Raw genomic sequence first — 14,237 nt, forward strand, 5'->3', positions numbered from 1 at the left:
TTTTGAATATACATCAGTTACTGTTATGTTAAGCACTTCTAAGGCTCTGTGTACTATCAGAAAGAGAGAGCACGAGTGTGCTGATAGGGACTTGACTGCTGGTGTAGAGGGGTAGATGCCCAATGCTAATCGCAAAGGAGAGAACACACTCCTTGCACATTATCTGCTGTCCTTCTGCCCACCTGCAACTGGACCTATACAGCAGGATAATGTAACAGGTTTTTATTTTCCTTGGATATTCAGTCAGCCAGGGGTTGCTGAGGTTTCTCATACTACTCTGGTAAGTGGGATGTGAGACTTTAGTGGGCCCTGGCTTCCCCCTTTAGTAGTAAAAGCAGCAAAGAATCCTGTGGCACCTTATAGACTAACAGACGTTTTGCAGCATGAGCTTTCGTGGGTGAATGCCCACTTTGTCGGATGCAACCTTTAGTAGTAGATACCCTGGGCACTGCAGGGCTCTCTCTGGGAAACCTGGGCCTGTGGTCTGCCAGACTTGTGTGGACAGAGCCCAGAATGACTAAGGAGGGTGTCTCTTTACTTTGCATGGTGATGGGGGTAGATGCACCTCTGGATGGCCCAGCCACCGGTGGTGGGGGACAGAGTAGTAGGCTGAGTGGCTGTGGGTCCAGAGCGCGACTGCAAGGGGGAAGGAGGGATTCCCCTCTATTAGACCCATTTCTCTGGTGTTGATTTAAAGCTATAGGATCTAAAGGCAGTAGGAGAGGACCCCCCCTGCTCCCAGCTCAGTGGTTGTGTGGGGGGGAGGGGGGAAGGGAGCTGCCTGTGTATGATTTGGGGCACAAGAGCCAGGCTCCCTGGGTACCCAGCTCAGTGATGTTGGGTGGGGGGGGGGCTACTTCCGATTTTGCAGGTAGAAATCCCTCCCCCCCCACCTCGGTATCCCGGAGGGGGCAGGACGGGCTCCCCCCGTAGCCCGGTGGATTGGGTGCACGAGGCCTAGCGGGGGCGGGGAGCCCGGCTCGCTGCCCACACCTAAGATGGCGGCCGGAGCCTCAGCGGCCGCCCCATCCGGGAGGCGGAGCGGGCGGGATGCTGCGGGCCGGGCGGAGGCTGGGGCCGCTCGGGGCCCGGCTGGGGTCTGTGTGGAGATGGGCCCTGCCGTCCCGTCCCGGGACTCGGGCAGCCCCAGGGCCCCACCCCTGCTGCCCGGAACCCGCCTGGCCTCGCAGGCTCTGCAGCGCCCCCGGGCCGGGCGGCGCCGTGGGGCAGGTGGAGGCCACGCACTACCGGCTGGTGTACACCTGCCAGGTGGGGCTGGGGGAAGCTGAAGGGGGGGGACCCTGGGGTGCATGGGGGTGGAGGACTGGGGGGTGTTGGAGGGGGAGGCTGGGGTGGGGGGTTCGTGGGGAAGAGGGGGGTGGATGGGTGCAGGGGGCTACTGAGGAAGGGGAGAAGTTGGGGCTGGGGTGGATGAGGGCTGGGGGGCCCTTGGGAGGGGATGGGATGGGATGGGATTGGGTGCGAGGATACCCCAGTGATTGAGGGTTGAGGACTCGCTGCAGGGTATCAGGGCATATCGCTGCTATCTCTTGGGGGACAGCTGTGTTGTTTTGGGGCCAGGAGTTGCTGCATGCTTGCAAATGGGGACTCTTAAACCCCATAAGAAAATGTTTTGTAGCCCCACAGCCCCTATTGCAAAAGGGAAGGCGACTAAGGCTAGTGCCCACTAAAATTGCTTCCCCCTTTCAACTATTTTTTTAGTATTAATAAAGTGTGTGTGTTTCATTTAATCTCTTAAATGTCTTACTAAAAGCTAACACGTGAGATGTCACATTGGGTGAATATTTTTGAATCAGCTTCGGGGTTGTTTTAGTTCATAATAATGTTTTGATTATTTGCCATCTGTGCTTTCATAGTAAAATTCAAACCTTTAAATCATATCCAAAATAAACTTAAATACACAAACCAGTACAATCCATGGTTCCTAAACAACCAAGAATATCAGGCTTGAGAAACTGATTGATTTGTATTCTAGTTTACATTTAGGAATGCAAACCAGTGTGGTTTTTAAATTATTCTTTCAGCAAGAGAGTGAGGAAAGATCAAGTATCAGAGGGGTAGCCGTGTTAGTCTGGTTCTGTAAAAGCAGCAAAGAATCCAGTGGCACCTTATAGACTAACAGACGTTTTGCAGCATGAGCTTTCGTGGGTGAATACCCACTTCTTGCATCCGAAGAAGTGGGTATTCACCCACGAAAGCTCATGCTGCAAAACGTCTGTTAGGAAAGATCAGTAAGTCTCAGAAATCAAAATGCATTTGGGGCTATATTCTTTCCATTGGCCCAAGTTCAAATGGCATAGGAAGGTAGCATACCTCTGAGTAGCAAGCTGGGTAGGATCATATTGTGGGGCTGCATGACCACTTTAGTTGAAGAAATGTCATGGAGGGGGGGAAACAAGTCCTTTTTACTAAGATAAATGGTGTCTCTGATTTTGTTGGGCTGTAATATAGCTGTCTTTTTACAAAATAAACATAAAAATATCTAAGCATCTTGGTCATGAAATTAACTTTGTTCACTTTCTAGGTCTGCAAAACACGGTCAGCAAAAACGATTTCCAAACTAGCGTATCATAACGGGGTGGTGATAGTAAAGTGTCCTGGTTGCAAGAATCATCACGTCATAGCAGATAACCTGGGATGGTTTTCAGATTTGGAGGGGAAAAGGTAACTGTGTCAGTGACAGCAGCTCTTCCTCCTTCTCCCCCCATGAAAGGCCATCAAAATATACCCCAATCCTGTTTAGCTGATACAAAGCCTACAAGAAACAGAAGTCCAGTCTAAGTGGTGGTTTAAATGCTCAGGAAAGTTATTGCTGGGGATAATCTCTGATTCAGCTAACTTTCTGAAGTATGTAAGAAGACTCCAGTCCCATGGCCGAGTTTTCTGACCCGTTGCGGGTAGGTGGTGTAAATAATGGAGGCCCACTAAGTGGATGTAGCCAAAACAGTTAGAAAGTGCATGTTGCACAGATATCACTGCTGGTAGTTGTAATCTTATTGCAGGATGTGATATTCTTTTGTTCTCCATCAGGCCTAATTAAATCATTGCTGGTCTCTGGCTAACATGTTCAAAGGAGCCTAAAGGAATTAGGTGCTCAAATCCTGTTGAATTTCAAAGGCTTCCAACTCCCTTCGACTCCTTTGAAAATCCTACCTCTGTCTAACTGCAGTTGCCAAATTAGTGATCATGTTGCATGAAAGTTGCCCCTAAAGTCTGTAATCCCATTTTATCCACTGTCATCTGGATTAGCTCTGATAGGAGAAAATGTTATATTCATCTTCAGAACCTGAATTCCTGTTAATGGTGAAAACAGAATGCAGCTGAGAGCACCTAAGCCTCAGCTGCAAAATCTAACATCTAGTCTCATGGGCACCTTTGCAATGTTACTAGTGTTTTTTTAATTTTTAATCCAGGAACATTGAGGAAATCCTAGCAGCCAAAGGGGAGAAAGTGAGACGTGTGGTTGGTGAGGATTCCTTGGAACTGCTCCTGGAGAGGACTGCAGAGACAGAGTCACAAAACCACCACACAGAGGGAGGAGGTGGGGGAAGGTCCTCGGAGTCTGGAGACAAGGGAACAACCTGATCAACAGAGTTCCCTCTGCTCTGCGCTTGGCAGAGAAGTACTTTGCCGTCTCTCTCCCTATTTCAACTTTGTGTTTTGTTTTTTTTTTAATAAATTCAGGATCAAGGAAGCCTTGGCCTCTGATTTATTTCTGTCTTTGTACTGTGCAGCTTCACCTTGGACCAGTCACATGGGAGTTGTTTTTTGACAACTAGAATCTTCATGTTCTCGCTATAGCATGTAGTGGTGGTTTTAAAACCAGCCTTATTTCTTAAATGACACTAGAAATCCTGCTTTGTTCTCTTGTTCCAAGCCTGGAACCAGTAGGTCTTCGTTAACTTGTTTGGGGCAGAGGGGGAAAACACTAAATTAGTGAGTTTTAGCAGTGTTTTGCTGTTCTCGTCTGCTATCTGCATATTTGAATGTTAGTTCCTCAGCTGGTATAAATCAGCATGGCTGAATGGAGAGAGATTGACACTCATACCAGCTGAGGAGCTAGGCTCTTAACGAACTGGGGCTTGCAAAGCCAGTGAGATTCTGGTCTGTAGAATACACTTGTGATGGGGAAAGTGCAGCCTGTGGCATGGGTTGCTTGGCTGGAATTATCTGAGAAGGACTGCTGCAGTCAGGCTAGAGACACCTACTCTATCTTCCCTCATCTCCATTCCAGCCACAAGAGCCAGCAAATGGGTGAGTGACAAACGGGGGGTTCTGCTTTACAGACACTAGAACTGCAGTTACTCTATCTTCTGTACCATGGCCTTCTGGCAGGATTGGTGTGTGCACATACAAGCTAGAGGAATGATGTTTAGTCAGTCACAGCTAAGAACTCCATTGAGGTCTATGCCGGGCATGATGGAGGTAGCCAGAAAGTATTTGCATTGTCCTGGACCCAACCTCTCCAGGTCATGCACAAACTTTCATCTTTTAATAATCCATCAGCAGCATGCACTGATTTCCTGTGCTGCCCTGGGCATGTCTTGAACACTGGGCTGGTGCCCAAGTGCTCCTGAGTTCTAATTTGGGCTCTGCCACAGTTGCTACATGGTCCAGTTGGGCAAATCACTTCATCTTTCTACCTCAATTGTCCCTTGGTGCAAAATGGGGATTAGGAAACCTAATTCCGTTCCTCATGGGGGTGTTCTGAGGATTGATTAAAGCTTGTAAAGTGCTGAGAAGTGAGCGCTAAGTCTGAAAAGTGTTTCTAGAGCCACTTGTCAAACACTTATTATGGGATGTTAAAATCAACCATAGTAAGAACCAAAAGGCTAGTAGGATGACATAATGCACAGTGTGATTTCAGTGATGTTTTGCAGCAGAATGGTCACATCAGATTGCCTTTGAGAAAGATGGATTGATGCCCTTTATTCTTGGGGGGAGGGAGAAAACGGACTAGTCCCTGAGGTGTAATGGCCTTTCTTGCTGAGGTATAATAAAAAGAACCTGAGTCCTTATCTGTGCTTAAATATCTGTCTTTTTTTAGGTTCTTATATGGCCTTGCCAGAGTATGTGAGCACCTCACATATATTAATTAACCTACCTAGTGCCATTCATCTGAAGCTCTCAGTACTTCAGAAATGTTAATATAGCCACAGAACAGCTCTGGGTGGAAGGCTAGTAGTATCTTCTTGCTTACAGGTAAGCCTAGAGTGTTACATGGCTCCACTGAAGCAGGACTCCCACAGAGCTACAATTTACAATGGCAGCTGTCTGAGGAGGACAGTGCTGGCATTATGTGTGTGCAGCGCCTAGCGCAAGGCAGCCTCTGTGCTTGAATGAGCCCTATAAGGTCTACCGCTATACAAATAATAACTAGGAGTCGGGGGTCCTATATTCCAGCCCCTTGCTCTACCCAGGAGACACATCCCATTAGAATTTGTGGAAACAGGCTAGCACTGTCCTCCCAGGAGCCTATTCCCACCTTCCTGTCCCTCAGCATGGTAAAAGTGCTGAGATTCCACTGCGACAGATGCTTTAGAAATGAATGCAATAATCTATACCCCTCCCTGAGCACTGCGAGCTCGGTGCTGTCCTGGTGATCATGAACTTGCAAAGGTATCTTTGAGAAGTGCCTCTTACCTGTCAGATTATACGCTAATTAAGGACAATGGGATCACACTACTCAATGGGCCATGTGGCAAGGGAGTGACATAGGGAGCCTGCTGTTTAAATGATACTGTTAACCTAGGTAGCAATGAACAAGATGGAGAAGGCTGGAGAGCTGCCGAGGATTCAAAGCCAATTGGGGGCTGAACACCTCTGAAAATCAGGCCACAAGTTAATTATTATTATTATTTAGTCATAGACCAAGACTCCACTGTGCTAGGTGTTGTACAAACACAAACAGAAAGGTGGGCCCTGCCTGAAGGGGCTTACTCTTGCAAGATCCACAGTAATGTGTCTGTAGGCAGGGCCGGCTCTAGGGGTCTTGCCACCCCAAGCAGACCAAAAAAAAAAAAAAGGCTGCGATCGCAATCTGCGGCAATTCAGCGGGAGGCCCTTCACTCCGAGTGGGAGCTAATTGCTGCCGAATACCTGGGCTTGCCGCCCCTCTCCAGAGTGGCCGCCCCAAGCACCTGCTTGCTAAGCTGGTGCCTGGAGCCGGCCCTGTCTACCACGCTTTCCATGGATTGGATTGGATTGGATTTGAATGGCCTCTTTTAAGAGCACCCTGGGAAGGGATGTATTTATTTGCATGATAGAGAAGTCTAGTTGGGGGAAAAAAATCCACTGTTGCCTGAAGCAAATCTGCCAAAAAGCCTACATTGGAATTTCTGTTGCTATTGTATATTTTGCTTTTCTCTCTTCCCTCCCCAGCTGCCCCTTATATGAATAATACTTGGCACTTTGAATCTTCAGAGAGAACTGTGTGCTTTGCCCCTGTGAAGTGGCTTAGTTTATCTGTATTTTGTTATAGGAGAGAGAGGCCAAAGTCATGCAGCGAGGCAGTGTGCCTGTACCGTGAGGTACGTAATCCTTTGCAGAAATAGCATTTGCATGCACTTTAATTATGAACAAGCAATGTGTTAGCCTGTCCTCTTGCTCCACGAGCCTGAGAGGTGGGAGTCCAGCCTGCTTTCACTCTGATGGGGGTGGATCAGGCGGCCTGGCGTGTATATGGACGGTACCGTGTAGCATACAGGTTTCCTATGCGCTGTCTCGTTTGTCTCCTCCTCAGATGGCCCACACCTACGGCCGGCTGCTGCAGCGCTGGAGGGATCGAGCATTAACGGGCCAGTCGGAGGCTCGCCGAGTCCTAGCCGAAATGCTAACGCCCTCGGGTGAGTTGTGCACGTGTGGTGATCGCCCAGGTGAAGGAATAGAAAACCTGCCTTACAGTGATAGACTCCAGGAGCGTAACAAAGAGAAGGTTACGGGGTGACTGGATCACAGTTTGTAAGTACCTACAGGGGGAGTAGACGGTTGATGATGGGCTCTTTGCAGGTCGAACACGATCCAATGGCTGGAAGTTGAAGCTAGACAAATTCAGACTGGGGGTAAGGTGGGTACGTTTTTAACAGGGAGAGAAATTAACCCTTGGGGCAACTTACCAAGGGTCGTGGTGGACAGGGCCGCCCAGAGGATTCAGGGGGCCCGGGGCAAAGCGGGGCGCTGTGGCGCTTGTACTCACCCGGCAGCGGTCTGGGTCTTCGGCGGCGGGGGGCCCTTCAGCCGCTCCGCGTCTTCGGCAGCACTGAAGGGCCCCCCCGTGGCCGAAATGCCTGCAGAGCCCGGGGCCTGGGGCAAATTGCCCCCTTGCCCCCTTGCCTCTGGGCGGCCCTGGTGGTGGAATTATTGCGGGGAAGTTCTGTGGTCTGTTGTCCAGGCGGCCAGGCTAGATGATCACAGGGGTCCCTGCTGGCTTTGGACTTTATGAATAAACGCAGAGCAAAGCTCGGGGTCTATTTGGAAACACGATGTGTGCACATGCCACTGCCCTCTGCTGGCTGGAATCAGATCCCTGTGCTGCCGGCCTGTAATAGCCACAGCTACAAAGAGGTTAAAAGGCTCGATGGGGCTCCTGGAGATGCTCTTGGCGTCGATGATTGTAAGGTCTGGATCTCCTGCCTGCAGGTGCCGTGTTGTCTGTGTGGGACCAAGCAACCAGGGCAATGAAACCTTCCAAACAGTCAGGGAAAAGCCCCACCCGAGTCCTGCTAAGAAAATACACTCAGCCAGTGCTGGTGGTGCAGGGCAGATCCCTGCTGATCTCGTTCTTTTGGGGCCTTCACGTCCATTGCGTGGGGTTTGCATCAGACCCCCGATGCTCTGGCGTTTGTCCTGGCTGTGCTACCGCCCGTTGTGCTGCATGCAGGCGAGAATCACCCCGTTTTCCTGTTTGCCTGCAGGTGGCTGTAGGTGTAACTGTTACCGCTTCATATCCTGGGTGACTGGCTCCAGCCCGAGCACCATTAGCAAGGTTAACGAGCAGATGAAGAGGACGGGGGGAGATAGGGAGCCCCCTCCCCACAGACTCAAGCAGCGGAGGAAGGTTGATACCAAAGGGCTGTGCCAAAGCTGCTTCTCACCCCACGGAGTTTCTGCTTCGAGTCCATATTTTGCATTATGTGCATTGATTGCTATGTTCTGCTAACTGCTCATGTAAAGGGCCTCGTGCAGGGGAAGGGGGACTGGAGGCGGGGGGGCGGGGATGGGCGTTAGGGCTTCCTCTGACGGTCTCTGGGGTTGGAAGGGGATTTGCCCTGAGACATCACTGTCACGGAGTGTGGGGGAGTCAGGGCCCTGCACCCCCCCCACTTCCTGCGATTCACCGGGACTCGCAGCCAGCCCGTAACACAGCAGGTTTATTAGACGACAGGACACAGTCCCAAGCGGAGTGTGTAGGTACAACCAGGACCCCTCAGCCAGGTCCCTCTGGGGGACAAGGAGCTTAGACCCCAGACTTGGGGTTCCCTGTCTCTTCCCAGCCAGCCCAAAACCCCTCCAGCAGGCTCTGCCCCTCCTACCCTCTCCCCTGCCTTTGTCCAGTGTCGACTCGCCCCGCTCCCCTCCCTGGCTCAGGTTACAGGCTCAGGTACCGTCCCTCACCTAAAGTCACCCCCTGCTCTCCCATCCCCCGTGCAGACAGTCCCAGGTCAGTCCACCCCGCTCCCTACTGCGTCGCAATCACTGACTGTTTGGCTGGGAGGGGGCGCGTGTCTTTCTGTGAAGCGTTAGCTATAGATCACTGCCAGAGACAGGATAGCAGTTGGTTCTTTGGGGCAGGGCTCTGCCTTTCTGTTCTGTGTTTGTCCAGCACCAAGCACAGTGAGCCCTTCGTCTGTGCTCACGGGTGCGATGATACAAGTACATAATCAGAGTCCCTGGGCCTGTGACGTGAAATGGTCCTAACTTCCTTACTGGTTACTTTCGCCTGTGAGCCTTGAGCACAGCAGCTGCAGATGAAGGACGCTCGCTGAGCTCTTAGTCTGGCCTCTTGTTCTCAGTGAGCACGTCCCTGTCTGCTGGGACCCGGGGCTGGTATGGAACTGACCGTGACACAGCCGGCCCCCTGGCTGACACCACCTCTGGATTAAGGGTGTGGCGCTCCCGGGGACTGTCGGGCATGTGCTACACAGAGAGGCTGAGCAAACAGCCCTGGTCCCAGTCTGGCGGGCTAGTGGCCGCAGGGGGGCATCTGAGGTCAAAGCCATGGCAGGAGGGAGGCGGTGTAAAGGGGGTTATCAGGAGCCATGTGAGGCCTGGGCTGTGGCACCCCAAACACAGACCAGATGAGCCGGCTCATTGTCTTCTGTTGCCATATCCACTCCCCGTCTGCTCCGTTAACCTCCCGGCTTCCCGCCCCGCCCTGTAGGAGACCCCCATGGCACATGGCGTCCGGCCTCAGCCCAACCCTAGGGGCTGAGGAGTTGCTGCGGGAGCAGCTTGTCTGTCTGCCCTCATGGAATCCTAGAAATGGAAGGGACCTCGCGAGCCAGGGCCAAGTAACCCTAGACCATCCCTGACAAGGGTTTGTCCAGCCTGCCCGTAAAAACCTCCAGTGACGGGGATTCCACAACCTCCCTGGGAAGCCAGTTCCCGAGCTGAGCTGAACTGCCCTGGGAGGTAGAAAGTTCTTCCTGATCTCTAATCTAAATCTCCCTGGGTGCAGATTAAGCCCATTGCTTCCTGTCCGACCTTCCTGGACATGGAGAACAATCGACCGCTGGCCTTTTCTAACAGCCCTTAACATACCTGGACACTGGTATCTGGTTCCCCCTCAGGCATCTTTTCTGAAGACTAAACCTGCCCAGTTTTGTAACCTTTCCTCAGAGGCCGGGTTTTCTAAACCTTTTATTGTTTTTGTCGCTCTCCTCTGGACTCTCTCCTGTTTGCCCAGAAATCCCTGGGGACGACCAGCTCTACACGGTGTATACGCACAGCTGCACCTCTGCCTGCGCTCTGCTGCTGTGGAGATCAAACCCCAGCACCAGTCGTGTCTCTCTCATTTACTGGTGTTCTAAGGCTGCCCAGTTGAGATTGTCCTGGCCCCCCCGGTGCTGGGCGCTGTACAGAGTTAGTCTCTGCACTGAAGAGCTTACGATATAAAAAGACAGACAAAGAAGGACGTGCTTTTACCCCCATGTAACAGGGGAAACTGAGGCACAGAGCGACAAAGTGACTTGCCCAGCATCACACAGGGAGGCTGTTGGCACTATCTGGAACTGAGCCCAGAGCGCCAGAGGCCCAGACATGCTTTGTCCAAACCTCTCTCCCCCTCCCATCTAACAGCGAGGCCTGGCTAACAGAAAGATTAAGGGCCTGGGAATAAAAGCCAGGAATCCCAGCTTCCAATGCTCTGCCCCAACCACTAGGCTGCATTGCCCCGGTGTGACCCACTGCTGTGATAGCCTGGTGACCTTGGCAATGATCTTCCTTTCTGTCTCCCTGGCAGGCTCTGGACCCCTGCCCCCCGCCGCAGGCCATGCTTGTCTCAGCACTGCCCAGCACCAGCGGGGAGATGACATCACCTTGTACCAGGCGGCCAGCTGGCACCTTCTCTCCTGCACCGGCTGCTGCTCCAAAAGCTGCATCCGCTGCTCTGGCTCCCTCCAGCCCCCTGCCGCACAGAGCCCAGGTGATACGTCCGGTAAAACATCCTCAGCTGCTGTAAATCAGAGCAGCTCCAGCAAAGTCAATGGGACAGTGTTGACTGACTCCCACTGAGGATTTGGCCCAGTAACCCAGGCAATTTAAGTGGGGTTAGCCAAGCCAGGAACCAGTGCTAGGAACGCCCTGGTCATCTTACCCACCAAAGCACAGGCCTTTTGTAAATGTAAACCCACTGGCCTGGCCATCTGCGGCTCCCACTGATACCTCTAGCAGGAGAAGTGTTAGCCCCAGCGCTCTGGGTAACTGTGTCCTCCCTCCCTGGAACTCCCCCTGCAGCCGTGTGCTGTTCAGTAGCTGCCGGCTGCCTCCCCCGGATGTCGGGAGCGATCCCTGCTCGCCTGTGCAGAGTACCGGGCTCCGGGGAAGGCAGGTGCTGTGACGGTTGGTCTGTATTACCATGTGCCAAGCACGACCGCACATAGGTTGAGAGGCGCTTCGAGATCTGCGGCTGGTGGAACGTGCGATGTAAGGACGGGGGATTGATCCTAACCGTCGCCCGGCCCTCCTGTAATACGTGGTTCGCCCTGCAGGTGTCACCATGGCAGAGCCCTTAAAGCAGGAGCTCTCAAAGGTTTGTGCTGGTGCCCCCCCTTCACACAGCAAGCCCCTGAGTGCGACCCCCCCCCATAAATTACAAACACTTTTGAATGTATTTAGCGCCATTATAAATGCTGGAAGCAAAGCGGGGTTTGGGGTGGAGGCTGACAGCTAGCGACCCCCCCCCGCCATGTAATAACCTGGAGACCCCCTGCAGGGTCCCAACCCCCCCTTGCCTTAAAGAGAGGAGGCTGAGCTGCTGCTATTATCAGCGCTGAATGACGCCAAGCAGCAGCCAGCCTGGAAGATGCTTATGGGGGCGAGACGCGTGCACCTGCCTTACCCTCTAGAGGGCGCCCTGTGTAACTTTCCCTGCAGATTGATGGACATCTTCTCTCCCACCTCTTAGACTGAGCAGCAGCATCCGCGGGGCCTTGGCTACACTAGGGATCCAGCCCACCCTGCGCAGCCTTCACCCCTGGCCCAGTCTCCGGCGCGCTCTCAGCTTCTTGGGCCGGACGCTGGGCTCCGTCCAGCCCGTCAGCAGATGCAGATTTGCATCTGCTGCAGCCTCCTTTGATCCTGATGGGGGCAAACAAAGGGGCTGCTCCAGGGGGCCGGTTTCCTGGAGGCTGCGTTGCAGGTGAGCGGGGGACAGCACAGGCCTTGTGTTGGCTTGGGAATTGCATGACAGCAACAGACCCTGGGGGGCTCCTGGGAGGAGAGGTGTCTCACGCTCCTCTCTCACCATGACTGCCAGAGTGTGATGCTCCCACCCCCAGGGGCTAGGCAGGGTCTCAGGAAGGGCTGTGACCCATGGTAGCTCTTGAGCAAATGTTAGGCCAAAGCGGAGGGGCACCTCCCTGGGCAACGGTGAGAGGAAGGGAGCCTTGGAATGAGCTAGAACCCCCCTTGCCCCTTCTGCTGGGGTGGAGCAATGGGTGGACAGAGGAGAGCAGGTCTGTGTGGGGAGCTGGGACGACAGCCAGAAGCTGAGGTTGGCCAGGCTGCTGTGCAGTGGTGGGCCGTGATCCTAGCCAAGCAGGACAGGCCGGAGAGCTCAGCCAAGTACTTCCCTGGCTGTTCCGACAGCAGGCATCACTCCTCTGCTGGGGCTGTAACCCGAGCTCCCCAGGCTCTCGGAGATTACAGGTTCAAATCCCAGCCGGGCTGAGATCTACAAAGGGTATTGAACGTCATTTCCCTGCTGTGCATGTGTGACCTGTGCATGTCTGCATCGCAGAGAGCCCTTGGCATGTCCTGGAGTAGGTGTTTACCCTGCTGCTCTTGTCCAAAACTTTCCTGGTCTGGTGCATGGTGCCGCCCAGTTGCTGCCCTCCTCCCCAGAAGCAGTCGCATTTCTTGTGCTGTCTGTAGCTTTGGGGTGCTAGCTAGTACTGTTACTATTCTGACCCTGCTGTAAATGCAGGTTGGTGGTTTACAGCCTGTCTCCCTTTATCCCCAAGTGATGCTGCCCTCAGCCCAACCCCTCATCCCTTGGTGTGCTGCTTGGTGTGCCATGGAGGAAGCGGGTTTAAAGTGCCAGGATTTCCCCCGGTGCATGGGGCGAAGGGGAGGCTGGTGATTGCATAGCAAGCTGGCAGGGGGTTGTCCCCGGGGCACTCCTTACATGGCCAGGCTCACGGTGGGTGACTTCCGTTTCCTAGGTGCTGAGAGGGGCCTGCTGCCCAACGCAGAACAGAGGCTCCCATCCCAGCTGGCAGGAGGTGATGAGACCTCACCTCCCCTTAGCGTTTTCAGTGGACTTGCCCTGCCCCCAGTGTGCACGCTCCTAGTCCGGCTCCATCCTACAGGCTGGGCAAGATCCTGCTAGCTCTGGGCCTGAGTGGTTGATGTCTAGGGGGTGAGAGGGAGCCTTCTTCCCAGCCAGCCCAGGGCCGTGAGAGGCTGGGACCTGGCCAGGAGTCGGTCCCAGGGCTCCTGTCTGCCAGTGCAGAATGCTAACCTCGAATCCACGCCCCTCCCTGGGCCAGCCCCACTCACCCTAACCCTGCGCTGGCTCCTGCTCCAGAGTCAGCACTCACTGCCCAGGGTCCCCCTCAGCCTGGCCAGAGGGGCTGCTGGGGTGTGGAGCAGAGGCATTGTGATGACCATGCAGACCTACCACCTCCCTGCAGCTGCCTCTCCTGCAGAACAGCCCCTGCCATGCCTGCAGGATCCCAACCCCCTTCTCTGCTTCCCGCCGGTGGGCAGAAGGAAGTGGAAATGTCAGGCATCTGGACTGGGGGGGGATCAAAGCGCCGGGCCTCGCCTGCAGCCTTGGCGGGTGATGTTCCTCGCTGCTTGGAGAGCCCCGTCCTGGGTCTGTACCCGGGGGCCAGCTGTAAGGTCTGTTACCAACGCTCTGCTTTGCAGCCTGCCCTCCCCAGCAGCCTCCATCCTCCTCGGTAGCCGCGGACGTGGCTGCCCCAGAGCTCCTGGGGGCTGGAGCGTGGGTCTCAGAACGCAGTTTGCCAGCTCAGCTCCGGGGGCTGCTCTCAGCTCCACAGGCGAACGCCCCAGGACAGCATGTGAGGGGGGAGGCTCAGGTCACTGTTCCCCTCAGCTGGCCCATGACTTTGTGCTGCCCTGGGTAGGGCCAATGCTGCCCAGCCCTGGCCTCGCTGGCTCCCAGCTATTCAGGAGTGCTCTGGTATCGCTGCCAGCAAGCAAAGCCAGAGGGTCTGGCCCCAGGAGGGGAGCGTCCAAGGGCTAGTGGGAGAAGGCAGCTGTGAAGAGTCCAACAGCCATGCTGGGCCTGGGAATCTGTGGCCACCCTTGCAATTCCTGTGGCTCAGCTGGCCCTTGGAGCACCAGCCCCAGGTGCGCACTGGCGGGGCTCTTGCCTTCTGAAACGGAGACTTGCTGGGTGCATGCCCGGGGCCCTGGAGCTGGGGTGGGTGAAGGCAGGTCCGTGTAGGACCTAGTAAGGCCTGAGCGGCCCCTGAACCATTGTAGGGGGACAGCACTGCTGCCCGGCAGGAGCGGGCACAGCCTGGGCT

At 54.2% G+C, this 14,237-nt stretch overlaps 2 protein-coding genes across 3 annotated transcripts; both read left to right on the forward strand.

Moving 5' to 3' along the window:
* The first annotated feature begins 1,018 nt into the window (after positions 1 to 1,018).
* Positions 1,019 to 3,732, forward strand: DNLZ (DNL-type zinc finger). Its single transcript, XM_044992595.1, has 3 exons — positions 1,019 to 1,269; positions 2,546 to 2,685; positions 3,435 to 3,732. Exons 1-3 carry the CDS (start codon positions 1,051 to 1,053, stop codon positions 3,604 to 3,606), a joined length of 531 nt encoding a protein of 176 aa, XP_044848530.1. The 5' UTR covers positions 1,019 to 1,050; the 3' UTR covers positions 3,607 to 3,732.
* A 2,538-nt stretch (positions 3,733 to 6,270) lies between these two features.
* Positions 6,271 to 12,977, forward strand: LOC123352457. Of its 2 annotated transcripts, none has more exons than XM_044992594.1 (5): positions 6,271 to 6,551; positions 6,764 to 6,866; positions 10,481 to 10,663; positions 11,229 to 11,269; positions 11,645 to 12,971. In XM_044992594.1, the coding sequence occupies exons 1-5, from the start codon at positions 6,414 to 6,416 to the stop codon at positions 11,813 to 11,815; spliced, it is 636 nt and encodes a 211-aa protein (XP_044848529.1). In that variant the 5' UTR covers positions 6,271 to 6,413; the 3' UTR covers positions 11,816 to 12,971. The 2 variants fall into 2 exon arrangements, 1 of the variants encoding a protein (XP_044848529.1); XR_006574187.1 differs by adding an exon at positions 7,935 to 8,077 and having other exon boundaries at positions 10,481 to 11,878; positions 12,903 to 12,977.
* Positions 12,978 to 14,237: the final 1,260 nt, after the last annotated feature.

Source organism: Mauremys mutica, chromosome 18 (assembly GCF_020497125.1).
Source record: "Mauremys mutica isolate MM-2020 ecotype Southern chromosome 18, ASM2049712v1, whole genome shotgun sequence".
Taxonomy (NCBI): Eukaryota; Metazoa; Chordata; order Testudines; family Geoemydidae; genus Mauremys; species Mauremys mutica.